Source organism: Eretmochelys imbricata, chromosome 12 (genome assembly GCF_965152235.1).
Source record: "Eretmochelys imbricata isolate rEreImb1 chromosome 12, rEreImb1.hap1, whole genome shotgun sequence".
Lineage (NCBI taxonomy): Eukaryota > Metazoa > Chordata > Testudines > Cheloniidae > Eretmochelys > Eretmochelys imbricata.
In genome coordinates this window covers 1,470,074-1,484,001 of record NC_135583.1, presented here as the reverse complement: position 1 = coordinate 1,484,001, position 13,928 = coordinate 1,470,074, and the positions used below count along the sequence as shown (strand labels likewise).

At 55.8% G+C, this 13,928-nt stretch overlaps 1 protein-coding gene across 1 annotated transcript in view; it reads left to right on the top strand.

Annotated features, from left to right (window-relative positions):
• The window catches only part of ZNRF1 (zinc and ring finger 1), a 101,017-nt gene that overhangs the window by 81,727 nt on the left and 5,362 nt on the right, over positions 1–13,928 (top strand). Inside the window, exon 3 of the mRNA XM_077831371.1 lies at positions 13,681–13,786. Within this exon, the coding sequence (XP_077687497.1) occupies positions 13,681–13,786 (106 nt within the window). The remainder of the gene's footprint in view (positions 1–13,680; positions 13,787–13,928) is intronic.

The window sequence follows — 13,928 nt, the reverse complement described above, 5'->3', positions numbered from 1 at the left end:
TTCCCCTACTAATTCTTCCCGGTTTGTGAGCAGCAGGTCAAGAAGAGCTCTGCCCCTCGTTGGTTCCTCCAGCACTTGCACCAGGAAATTGTCCCCTACCCTTTCCAAAAACTTCCTGGATTGTCTATGCTGTGCTGCTCTCCCAGCAGATATCAGGGTGATTGAAGTCTCCCATGAGAACCAGGGCCTGTGATCTAGTAACTTCCGTGAGATGCCAGAAGAAAGCCTCGTCCACCTCATCCCCCTGCTCCGGTGGTCTATAGCAGACTCCCACCACGCCATCACCCTTGTTGCTCATGCTTCTAAACTTAATCCAGAGACACTCAGGTTTTTCTGCAGTTTCATACTTGAGCTCTGAGCAGTCATACTGCTCCCTTACATACAGTGCAACTCCCCGACCTTTTCTGCCCTGCCTGTCCTTCCTGAACAGCTTATATCCATCCATGACAGTACTCCAGTCATGTGAGTTATCCCACCAAGTCTCTGTTATTCCAATCACATCCTAATTCCTTGACTGTGCCAGGACTTCCAGTTCTCCCTGCTTTTTTCTCAGGCTTCTTGCATTTGTGTATAGGCACTTGAGATAACTCACTGATCGTCCCTCTTTCTCAGTATGAGGCAGGAGCCCTTCCCTTTCATGCACTCCTACTCGTGCTTCCTCCCAATATCCCACTTTCCCACTTACTTCAGGGCTTTGGTCTCCTTCCCCCGGTGAACCTAGTTCAAAGCCCTCCTCACTAGGTTAGCCAGCCTGCTGGCGAAGATGCTCTTCCCTCTCTTTGTTAGGTGGAGCCCGTCTCTGCCTAGTACTCCTCCTTCTTGGAACACCATCCCATGGTCAAAGAATCCAAAGCCTTCTCTCCAACACCACCTACGTAGCCATTGGTCGACTTCCACGATTCGACGGTCGCTACCCAGGCCTTTTCCTTCCACGGGGAGGATGAACGAGAACACCACTTGCACCTCAAACTCCTTTATCCTTCTTCCCAGAGCCACGTAGTCTGCAGTGATCCACTCAAGGTCATTCTTGGCAGTATCATGGGTGCCCACGTGGAGAAGCAGGAAGGGGTAGTGATCTGAGGACTTGATGAGTCTCGGCAATCTCTCTGTCACATTGGGAATCCTAGGTCCTGGCAAGCAGCAGACTTCTTGGTTTTCCCAGTCGGGGCGGCAGATAGATGACTCAGTCCCCCTGAGGAGAGAGTCCCCGACCACCATCACCCACTTCCTTCTCTTGGGAGTGGTGGTCGTGGAACCCCCAACCCTAGGACAGTGCATCTCATGCCTTCCAATCGGCGGAGTCTCCTTCTGTTCCCTTCCCTCAGATGTATCATCTGGTCCACTCTCTGCATTAGTACCTGTGGAGAGAACATGAAAACGGTTACTTACCTGATTCTGCGTTGCTGGTACATGGACCCTCCCCTTTTTCTCTGGAGGTCACATGCTGCCAAATTTCTTCACCGTCCTCCTGTCCGCGCAGTGCAGCCTGCTCTGAATCTTCAGAAAGTTGTGTCCATAGAAGCATATCCTGACGTCTGTCCAGGAAATCTTCATTTTCTCTTATGCAACGCAGGGTCGATACCTGTTGCTCCAGACCTTGAACCTTCTCTACCAACATGGAGACCAGCTTGCACTTTGTACAGACAAAGTCGCTTCTGTCCTGTGGAAGAAAGACAAACATGGCACATCCAGTGCAGGTCACAACAGCTGAACACTCCCCATCCATATTACCTTCCTTCTACGAGCTTCTTCAGGAGTTGTAGAAACTACTCAGAGAAGCTGGCAAGATGTAAGCCTCAATGGGCTCTCCCCAGGCAAACTCCCTCTGTTAGGTTCTCTGCTGTTTGCTGCTCAGCTGGTTCACAGCTGACTGGCTTTTTGTAACAGTCAGGCCCACTCAAGGCTCGCCTGGAACAAAGCACTCCCAATTCACACTTTTCAAACAACCAATCAAGCACATGGTCAAACTGTCCCCACAACAGACACTCAGATACTCACCAACACAGCCTCCCTAATGCAGCCCTTATTCATGGAAGATAGGTCCATCAATGGTTATTAGTCAGGATGAGCAGGGATGGTTTCTCTAGCCTCTGTTTGCCAGAAGCTGGGATTGGGTGACTGGGCATCACTTGATGATAACCTGTCTGTTCATTCCCTTCGGGCACCTACCATTGGCCACTGTCCTAGAACAGGATACTGGGCTTGATGGACCTTTGGTCTGACCCAATATGGCCATTCTTATGTTCCCACCCGCAAGAGGGTCTGGTGCCGCACCGCGTGGGCGACATGTGGGTTTCATCTGTCCAGTGCCATTGAGGGCAGCCTGGACCTGGCCTGCTCCTGGGCTGTGAGCGCTAGGGACTTGCCCTGAGCCCCTAATCCTGTCCCACGAGCCAGAGCAATTCCTGCCTGTCTGGTATTGGGAAGGGCCCATTCTCCTCAGTCCCTGAGTGGGAGCTGTGCCTCCTGGGTGGCAGCCCCCCTGTCTCATTCCATAGTCCTGTATGTTGTACTCAAGGGGCTTGTTTCCCACCCCAGCCCCCTTCTCCAGGTGCCTCATTCAGACGCCCTTGGCCTGGCAGCTCTGAGAACCCCTGGGTGGGGACCTCTTTGCCTTCGTGCTGCTGGTTCTTCAGTCCACATGGAACCCCTATCTCCCCTCTTGCATCCCCTCACCGTGTGTCATCCCAGGCGTAGGAAGCACGCTGGCTGTGTCTGTGGAGGGTTAGTCATGTGCTCCTGGCTTCTGCACGAATGGCAGGCACAAAAAGACTACTGGACCCGGGGCCAAAGGACAGACCTGCTCCTGGATCGGGGTAGGCAGAGTGCACTGACTGTAGATTGTCTGGTCCCACCAATCCCATTGCGCAGAGGGGTTAGCAGTGGAGAGCTGCCTGCACAGATTCTCTAGTGCAGCGAGAGAACAGGGGCATTGAGCGGCCGTGGCAGGTGGAGCGAAGTCTGGAGAGGGGAGCTGGGTGTGGTGTGATGGAGGGGAGAGCCCTGCGAACGGGGCAGTGCTGCAGCATTTGTGCTGCAGGCTCTGGTGCAATCAGCCTCTGAGCTGTCTCTCTCCGGAGAGTAGGCAGTGGGGGAACGATGCTAAGACGGGTTCAAGGCGAGCTGAGAAGCTGATGGTTTTTCAGTGCAAAACCCATTTCAGCTCCTAGCTCAGTCATGCAGACTTCACGGCTTCAGGCCATTACCCTGCAGCCCCAGTAACCTCTTTTGCTCCCCGGCCGGGACCATGTTCATGGGGATACATTTGCCCTGTGACTTCAGAGCCCCTGGGCTGATCTGTGCTCCCCACACTGAGCTAGGTGTTTGCGATGTCAGGTAGCCAGGGAGCCGCATGGTGCTGAGCTTGGGACTCAGCGGATTGGTCGAGGGACCAATCAAAATATGTTTAATGTTCACGTCCGTGCGATTGTCTGATGCGCTGCTTCCTGCAGCCCACCTGAGACACAAGGCCTAGAGGAAGGCCCTGTATGAATGGAAGGCTAGGAGCAGCTCTGTCAGCACTCCTTCGTCCTGAACACAGGGCCTCCTGAAGCCCTGCACTTCCTTCCAGCCTCCCCTTTGGCCTCTCACCCGGGGTGGGGGTGCTAGGAGCTGGTGTGTCAGTCCATGGGTGCCTTGCTTTAAAGCCGGGGTGGGGAGGGGGTGAGGCTGTGATCTGGTAGCGTTCCCCTGAGGCTGGCAAGTGTCCTGGCTGTTGTGCTGCCCTTTGCTACTCTTCTGGATCCCACACAGCTCCTGCGTTCCACGTGGCTCCCGGCCTGAGACAGGCGCTCTGGTTTCAGCACGTCCCTACCCTCCTCGCCCTTGAGCCTGCTGGCAGTCTGCTTAGGCGCTGGGGTTTTGACACCGCCAGAGCAGCTGTCTGGCTGGGTGCCCACTCCCTCATGCTGGCCTCCGTCACTTCCTTTCTTTATCCCAACTGCTGACGTCCTGGGCTCTGCTAGCAAGAGCTGGCGAGCTCCCGGCTATGGCCTTATCCTGTGTGCTGCCTCCATGCCTGCCCAGCCCTTCCAGGTCTGCTACCAGGCTGGGGGCCAGGCAGAGCAGGCCTTGGAGCGTCCCCCTTCTTCATGGTGCCTTAAGGCCCAGCACATTCTGTCCAACTGAGCAGCAGGTTCTCCGGTGCGTGCCCCTTTGCGGGAGGCACGGGTACTACTCTGCTGCTTAGCTCATGCTGCTCCCTCACGGCCCAGTGAGTAGAGAGTCAGACCTGGTTCTGTTCCAGTGTCCGCGTACCACCGTGGGCACGAGTGGGGAAGCTCCAAGGTGTGTATATGTTCACGTCCGCTCCTGCCCTGTTCTGCCATGGTCTGCGTGCCCGTGTACTGGGCACTCTCCCTCGCTGTGCAGTGGCAATAGCGGGGCTCCTCTCCCTTGGCAAAGGTATGCTGCTGGTGAGGGCGTGAGGCAGGTGGTGCTGGGCAGGGACACCCTCCCCCATGGCTGGCACTTGGAAGGGTCCTGAGTCTGGGCATAGGCTCGGCTCTGGCAGGGCTGTGGGCTGGGAGCTGGCAGGGCAGTTGACGACCTTCTCCCTTGTGGAGAAGGTGCTGAACGATCCCTGTGCTGGGAACAGGCTGGAGAGAGAGGAGCTGGAGAAGCAGAATTGGCATCAGAGACTGGAGCATGGAGGGCCAGGGTGGCGGACTCTGCAGGAAAGCAGGGCCCTGTCAGGTGTGCATAGAGGCAGGTGACCCAGCAGTGCAGCCTGCACACTTCCAGAGGCCGGTGTGAGAGCACCCTCACCTGCCAGTGTGGCATGTATGCATGCAAAATCAGGGCCTGCTGCAAAGGCAGGGAATCTTAACAGCAGCTCCCGCTCAGCACGGCCTCTCTCCAGTGTGACAGGCTCCCCCAGTCCGTGTCCTCATGGTAGCAGGCAGGGATTCGGCCCCACCATATCCTGTGATGAGCCAGGCCGACTCCATGACAACAGGTTTCTTGAGGGAGGCTGCCCCCTGTGTGCTAGCTGGCTCAGCTGGAGCAGGCATGGTTCTAAGCCAGAGAATGGGCACCGAGAGGGGAGCCAGTGATGAGGCCCTAGAGCAGAGCTCCTACACTGAGAGCTTGGGTGTGAGCAAGGGGCCGGGCACTTTAATCACCACCGTGGTGTGTGGAGAGCTGCTCCGGGCAGGAGTGTGTAAACTTCTAGCCACCACCTGGAGCTGTCTGCCCTGGCCCATCCCACTGTTGCCAGCCCAGGGGGATAAAAATCCCATTGTTTTATCAAAATTGAATTTTTTAAATTTAAACCTTTTTCAAATTAAATTTGAAATTGACAACCTACATCAAGGCCTAAATGTGTTATATCTATTAAAATTAGTTTAAATTAAATAAAATAAATAATAAGCGGTACGTGGTTGCTGCTAAGTTTTAAAGCAAGTCATACCCCTGACCTGCTGGAAATCATCAGCAAAGCACCTGGAACCAGAGTTTGCTGAAGTGCCAAACCATCTTTTGACAGCAATAGCCTCTTCTGCAAGTGCAGCAAGAATGTTCCTCATTTCACTTTATTCGACCTGGTCAGTTTAATGGCCAGCTCATTCAAAATGAAGAAACCAATTGGGACTTGAAAAAGCAGGAAGGCTTGTTTTCCTCTTCCAATCTAGGAATAAAAACTAAGTATGACAGGATGAGCTCTGGTAGTTCTAAAATCTTGAAGGACCTGGTGACCAGAAACAATCAGTATAATTCCTTAACTACAGATTATCCTGCCTTTGTAAATCAGTCAGTTTTAAATGCAAGACATGTTTTGATAAACTTTGTGATAAATCTTTCTTATGTAGCCAGCATTTTTAAGGTAGCCATAGTTAGTTAATAAAACAACACCAGAACCGTAAAATGCTGGATTTGTGCATTTTTAACTTTGAATTTCCATCCAAATCACAAATTAAAAAATAATCTAGTGAATAAGAAACGCATCATTCAGCATTTTCTAACATAATAAATGTAAAAATTTTAAGATAAGTTGTGTAAGTTGCTTAAATAAATGTCATTACTCCTGGGGCAATTCTGCGCCTAAAAATTCTGCAATGAAGAATTTTAAATTCTTCACACACCATTTTAAATTTCTACAAAATTCTGCATATTTTGTCAAAATAGCACAATATAATCACACCAGTTTCAATTATTTTTGGTCATTTATTTCAAAATACCTGTCAGGAAGTATGTCTGTAACAATCCAGACAACAAAAAAGATTCAGGAAATGTTTTTTTGACAAATATATTCCTTACTAGGTATATTTATACAGAACTCTGAGTAATAATTCATTTAAACTACAATACAGAACCGTATTTTCTGCACCCCTCAGAAGCAGTGCAAAGGCTTGGGGGAGTTAGGGGTAACAGAGGAGCTGAGGAAGAGGGAAGTAATTTCTGGGAAGGAAACTGGTTGTGAACTTGTAGGGGGGTTGTGTATGGGTGGGAAAAGTATGGAACAGTTTTTTTTGGGGGGGGGGGGGAGGGCGGGGGGAGGGCTTGATAAGGAACTTCCCTGATGCAGACCCTGGCTGACTCCTAGCCTCACCCTTTCAGTCAGGCACATCTGCCTCGTCCACATGTGCCCCTCCAGCTCCATTCAGACACCCACTCCCCCATCCCCATGTGGTCTTGCACCCCTCCCCATCATTATGTGGCCCTGTACCTCCCTTCCTCCTTGTGGCCCTGTGCCTCCACTCCCATTCAGCCCCTGCCCATCCTCCCCCACTAGCTCTTATGAGCCCCTGTCTGATCCCCCAGCACCCTCATGCTGTCTTCCCATAGCCCAGGAGTTCTCAAACTGGGGGTCAGGAACCCTTGGGGTCGTGAGGTCATTGATGGTGGGTCGCAAGCTGTCAACCTCCACCCCAAACCCCACTTGCCCTCAGCATTTATAATGGTGTTAAATATATTAAACAGTGTGTTTAATTTATTTGGAGGGTCGCACTCAGTATGAAAGGGGTCATCAGTGAAAAAGTTTGAGATCCACTGCCATAGCTCCTGTCTCCTGACCTGGCCTGACAGGCTCTGTGAAGAAGGCAGGCTCTTTCTCTTCCCTAGCTGGCTGGGTGCTGCTGCTGGGATCTGTTGCCACAGTGCCCTCTGATGGGCAAAAGGCAGAACTGCAGCAACATTTTGGCATTTCTGTACATGGTTTTCTGCACAAAAAATTAAAAATCTGTGAGGCTCATTAATTATGCATGTGTGCAATAGTACAGAATTTCCCCAGGAGTAATTAAATGTGTACAGATCTAGTGCTACCCTCCGGGTTAGCAAAAAATAACCTTCAAAATCAGTGTAAAGCATATATCTGGCTGCAGATCCACATTTCAGTGATCACCAATGAATGAGACTCAGGCTTTCCTTAGAAAAATAATTTAAAAGTACAAATGCAAAACAATTAAAATTAATTATTTAAGCCCAGATTTCCTGTTTGCTGCTTTAAATCATGATTAAAATTGGTGATTTAAATTGCTTTGATTTAAATCTCTCCACCCTGCTGACAGCCATGGTGAGGAACTCAAGGCAAAATAATGTTGTGCAGAGATTGCTGGAGTGAGCAGAATGGTGTGGAATGAGCTGCCTGGAAACTAAGGTGGTAAGGGGACTGAGGGAGTGGATCTGGCCGTATGTCTGTGTCCAAGTAATTTGCCTGCTTTTCAGCTAATCTCATCGGTGCTGCCCACACACAGTTAATGTGTATTTGAAGTCCTCTCCTTGGGGGGGGTTCTCACTGCAGTGCCTTTGGGTTTGTTCAGCTGCCACCTTAATGGTGCTGAATCAGTTTACAGTGTGGTTGGTGCTGGAGGAGTGGCTGCAGCCCTGGACTGGGATTTTGGGGGCTCCCACAGGTGTCAGTCCTGTTCTGTAGTCGCAAGGAGAAGTGGGGCTGGTAAATGAGCAGGGAGGGGGTGTCGAGAGTGACCCAGCACCAGAGCATGTTTTTAGTGGCTCGGCGAGGCAGAAGGTACCACCTTTCCAGTGGGCATTGCCTAGTTACTCCAGCTAGAAACCCCCTGCAGTTTCAGTTAAACTTGGTAGTCCTCACTTCCTGTCCAGGAATGGACTGGTATGGCTGTGCACTGCTAGGCTGTGCTACACCCGAAAGGTGGCCACAGAGCCATGCTGGGTGAGGTGGTGTGGCACGCTAGGAGTTGGAGGGCATTCTATGGGCGTTGTTTCTAAGAGGAGCCATTGCAATCAACTTGCCTATTTACCTGCGCATCAATATTCTAACTCTTCAGCCGGGTCCTCTTCCACTTGAATGTGCCCGTGTATCCCCACGCCCACATGGCACGGTGCCCACCAGACGACCTGCTTCGGTATGGGAAACCTTCCTCTGGGCACACCACACAGCTGTGAAATCCTAGCAGAAACCAGCCCCAGCTGCCACCAGACCTGGAGCAAGCAGCCCCTTGCATAAAGCTCACAGGGCAGCCAGCGTGTGGAGGGGGTCCAGCTACGCTTCACGCTTCCCGAGGCTCATTCAGGAATTTCACAGAAGCCTGCAGTGCCTGATGGGATGCGCCCAGGTCTTGGGCTGGGCGGAGCCTTGTCCAGACTGCTAACAGCTGTGAGCATACTCGGCTGGCTGAGCAGGACGGGGGAGAATGGCAGCAGAGCATCTGCGCCAGAACACACCCATTTCCAGCCAGGACAAGGCTGCAGCCAGCCCCTGCTCTGCTATAGAAGCAGACTAGCCAGGCTGTCTTCCTGCTGCCCAGAGGTCCCGAAACGCACTGCTGCAGGTCCTAGTAGAGGGCTGGTAGGGCCCCTCTGCACTGGACTCAGTGTGGCTCCTAAAGCCCTGGAGGCCAAGTGGGGTTGTTGGCTTGCACCCATGCTGCAGTACAGGTGGTCCTGGTGCTTTCCAGGCCCTGCCCCCAGGACCCAATCTACTAGGCATAGGTAAGGGAGACTGGCCAGGAGAGCAGAGCCTACCTTTAATGACCCTTGGCCAACCCTCCCTCCCTGTGGCATTTACATAAAGACACCCACTGAGCTGTCTCCCTGTGGTTTGGTCTCTCACAGCCCCACGCCCCACCCAAGTTCTGTGAACCCGTTCAGAGCCTGACTGGGACCTGGGTCTGCAGCCGAGCAGGGCAATGGCCTTGCAATTTATAACTATTCCCTTTAAAACAGAGGCCCGCAGAGCCCAGCGCAGGGATCCCACTGGGGACTTGTCACAGCCTGAGTGTCTCGTGTAAACTGTCTAGAGTGCAGCCCTGTTGGCTTCCATGGCTGGCACTGCTGCTGTGCGAACAAGGAGGTAAACCCCCCCGAAGCCAGGCCCCCCTCCCACCCCACCCCCAATGCCAGGGACTTGCCAAGTGGCAGCAGCCCAACCAGTAAGGGCAGGAGGTGATGCAAAGTGCAGTTACACCGGCATTTGGTGCACAGAATCTGAGTTAAACACAGGTTATTTTGCTTCGCTACCCTGCTAAGCCGGCACTGCCAAGGTGGGCATCCTGGGGCATTGGGCCGGCTCCAGGCATTGGGCCTGCACATCCATTTTGTTTTCAGGCCAGTGAACCCTGCCAGTTTGACCGCCCGGCGGCTGTAGTCCTCAACACAGAGGCCAGGTGGAGCCCGGGGCAGTGGTGCCAGCCACGCTGCCCTCCCTGGCAGCAATCGCCTACACTCTGGTGCAGTGGGAGCAGGGCCCCGTTGCATTGGACTCTGTACAGCCTATTCCTGAGCTCAGGGGCAGCAAGAACAGCCTATCCAGGGAAATGGGGGGTTGGCACAGCTGGGCGAGCTACGGAGGCCTGCTTGACTGTCATCCGTACTTGGGGTAGAGGGAGGGAGTAGGGCAGGGGGCAGTCGCAGCTCCTCACCTGCCCAGCTGTGGTCAGTGCCCAGGAGTAGTTGCTGCGAGAAGGGGGCGGCTGTGCGGGTTAGATTGTGGTGAAAGCGGGAAGGGGTGTACGCAGGTTCTGGCGTGGCTGTCCAGGTTGGAAGAACTATGGGAGGCGATAGGCCGGCTAGCTATGGTGGGCTGGCCTGGGAGCTGTGGGAGGGTCAGGGCAAGCCGTCACTGGGGCAGGAGGGGGCTGAACAGTGTGTGGGGCAGGGAACCAGCCTGGGCTGCAGCCAGCCCACAGTCACTGAGCAAACAGTGCTGCGGCCGCAGAGGCCAGCATGATCTCCTCTGGGGTCACTCCCATGGTGCTCGTGGCCTGGCTTGGCAGCGGCTCTGGCCTGTGCACTGATGCTGGCAGGCTTGGGGGGCGGCGCGGGCGCGCTCTGTGCTGGGGGGTGGCACTCGCCCATCAGCTGGGGTGGGGAAGCTTGGACCCGGTGCCGGCTGCCCAGTGCTTTGAGCAGAGCAGCGCAGAGCTGGGAGCGGTCCTGACCGTAGCGGTGTGGTGGTGCCAGGGATCTCCGGAGCAGCAGCGCAGCCGGCTGTGTCTCAGGGTGGCTGGTAAGTACGAGCATGGGGCTGGCTGCAGGGAGGCTGCTCTGGGGCCAGCCCTGCGCTCTCCTTGCTGGTGCTGCCTCCCAGCTCTGGGGCGGGAACCTGCCATGGGAAATGGTGGCAGCCCTGCCCCCTCTCTGTCATTGACTGGGCCGCAGCTGGGCAGGCTGTGCTCTGGTTAGCCCCCTGCTAGGACTGGGGTGAAATGCCAGGGGAGCGCGAGGCTGCTGTCAGGCGCCACCTGCCCCTCCCACCAGCCCCGTGCAATCTGGGCCAGCTGTCCGTGCCAGGATTGTGCTGGCACCACACCTTCCCCGTCACGTGGGAGTCCCTGGTGCGCCGTGAGCGGGACTGGGTCCCTGGGAACTGGAAATCAGGTCAGGGGGAGGAGACTGTCTGCATCACATGCTGGGTCCCCCTCGTCCTAGGGGGACGGATTAGAAAGCGCAGTTTCATTGTTGCTGGGCAGCTCCCTGCCAGTGCTGCTGCCTCTATTCCTGGCAGTGTTCCTGCTCTGAGAGCCGGGGGCTGGAGCGGCGTCCGTCTGCCCTGCTCTCTGCAGCGTCTCCTGCTGGAGTGGCGCAACTCCGAGCTCCCTCCGCAGCCTGGCCAGCATCCCCCTCGTCTTCCTCCTCCCCTGCCCCTCCAGCTCCCAAGCAGAGGTAGTGTTTTCATGTGCTTCCTGCTGGGGTGGCTGGGAAGGGAGGCACTGGGAGCCCCCCGCAGCCCTTGCTCCGGCACCAGTCCCTGCAGCAGCTGGGAGCTGCTGGCCAGACACCCTGAATGCTCTGGCAGATGGATGCTTAAATTATATCCTTCCCTGCAGTGCCTACTGGGCAGGCGTGGCCTGGAATCCCTCCTGCTTGGGCTAATGCCAGCACCGTGCTGTCCGAGGGAAGCAAACCTCTCTGCAGCCTTGGGGTGGGGGTCATGGGATTTCTTCACCTACAGTGAGCGGGATGGGGACAAAGTCGGCACAGGGTGAGAAGCCAGTGCTGGAAAGCAGGGCTGTGCATGGCTCCCGAAGGCGGCAGCAGGCAGGTAGGACTCTTGGGGCTGGCGTGCACCCAAAATCCTCCTCAAGTGCTGCACGGAGCTGCTGGCCCCCACCATAATCCGAGCGGGGCTGTCCACCCTGGCACTGAGTCCACAGACGCCCTGGCATGAGTGTCTCCTCTGCTTCCCACCACTGTGTCCCTGGAAACCCCTGTGCAGGGGCGTGGTGTGCTGTGGGGTGGGGCTGGCTCTGGCTTCCTGAAGCCAGGGCTGGGTTGGCTCTGCAAAGCCCCAACCCAGGCCGGCAGGTCTGTGCCCTGCACTTGTAGCTGGCGCCCTCTGTCCATGCTGAGGGCTCCTTGTGTCAGAGCCATGAAACCCCATGGCCACGGGGCTCGGCAGGCTGTCTGTCCAGATGCTGGGAGGCAGGACATGGGGACAGCAAGGAGATTATAGTCCCAGGAGAGGGGGCAGCCGGCTTGCTCCCGGCGTGCTAACAACTCAATCTGCATGGCCTCCGCCAACCCCGGCCACTCCCCAGCAAGGGCACGGGGATGCCTTTGCTGGTTCATGGGGGCATGTGAATTCAGAGGCTGGTTTTGGCCCTTGTGAAGATGAGGAGCTGATAGCACTGGCATAAAGCAGTGCACTGGTTGAGCAGCCTTTGCCATGCCGTGGCTCCCCACACAGCTCTGCCAGACCCCTTGGGGCCAGCCAGCAGCCCCCTGCCGTTCCAGTCCAGACCACACCTCCCCCATGGGAAAAACTGGCCCTTTGCATGGGACTGAGCCATGGCCCGAGTTGCCAATTAGTCTGAGATTCCCAAGCTTATCTCGTGACTGACTCGAGACCCAGTTCCAATGGGCAGAGCCCGCCCAGCTGATGTGCTCTGGGCATGGAAAAGCAGCACAGGTTTGGAAGTGGTCCTGAAGCGGGCGGTGTCTGGGCTCTCCCTGGGGGTGATTCTGCCTCGCTCGCTGGCATTTGCCCGGCTGGCGGTTGGAGTCCTACCCCATGGCTAGATGGGCTGGGGAACTGAGCGCATAGCAGCTGGCGTGCCATCGCTTTTGTCTGTGCGGGGGGCAGAGCGCAGAAAGCCTGCGTTCTTCCTGCCAGGTCCTGGGAGCTGCCAGCACAGTCTCAGGGCCAACTGCTTTGCCCTCGTGCGTCCAAACGCTGGGGGCCTCCTCACCCACCAGCACGTGCTCTTGCTGCTGTGCCTGGCCCCTGGAGAAAGCAGCCCTTCGGGGGCAGGGGTGTTTATTTCTCCTTCGCCAGTGTGGCCCAGAGCTAACCCACTTCCCTGCCTGGCGTGTGTCCAGGTGATGCAAGACAAGGCTCCAAGCAGCATCCCTGCTCACAGCCTGACTCACTTCAGGGTCCAGGTGCAGCCTTATCCCCCCGGATCAGCCGCTGGCCTGCCAGAGAGATGGGCCCTTGGGCAGCAGGACGGCAGTTGGGGGTGAAGGGGCTGCTGGTGATCTGCGTTTCCTGCTGGGCCCGGCTCTGGCATGGCTGCTAAAGCTGGCTGAGGAGCCTTAGTGTTGCAAGTCGCTGTGTCTAATCCTCCGTGCGGGTAGGAAGGATGAGCTGGGGAGTCTGTTTATCTACCTTTGTCCTGTGTGGCCTCAGCCAGGGCACTCTGTGCCTCAGTTTCCCCTCTGGTAACCATGGGACAGTGGTTCATTAGCTCGCAGTGGTGCTTTGAGGTTTCCTTTGTGTCTGCACAGGGCAGTAGAAAGACAGTTACTCAGTAAGCATCCCCAGGGGTACAGGACTCTCGGGGATCGGGGCCACATTGCATTCTGTGGGGATGTGGATCACCACCTGTTTGTGCAAGGGGCCCAGGTGCCACGTGGCCAGTCCAGAGGAGAATAGGACGGGTTGTGGGGAAAGGGAGATGCTCCTTGCCCTGCAGCCAGCCTGGCCATAGGGCCAGCTCCTGTTTGGGGGGCCCTGTTACTTTACTGGAGCATGGGGGCTGCTCCCGTCCATCCTGGGGTCAGAGCTGCATGGAGATGTGACCGATGCAAGCTGTGTGCATCCTGCATCTGGTCCCCCACCTGCCCCATGCAGCAGCCTTCGCAGGGCCCTAGTGCCCACAGCCCTCCATGCCCGCAGTGATCAGTGTCGGGGGTGAGCAGACAGCGTAGCAGGGTGGAGCTGGGGTCTGGTGTTTGGCCCGTGGGAACTGCTCGCTGGGGACAGCAGTTGCCCAGCGCGCTGTCTGCCTCTCTTCTCATTTCTCCTCTTTTGGCCCCTTTTAGATGACGTGCTGACTAAAGACGCAGGCGAGTGCGTGATCTGCCTGGAGGAACTTCTGCAGGGGGACACGATAGCCAGGCTGCCCTGCTTGTGCATTTATCACAAAAGGTACCGAGCCAGGCATGCGCCACTCCCTGTGGAGCGGAGGGAAAGGTGCGGGGCTGGCTCAGCTTTGCCTCTGCAGGACGGCTGCTATTGGGCAAGCCCCAGGCAAACCCTTCCACGTCCCACTCGCCCAGGGCACGCACCC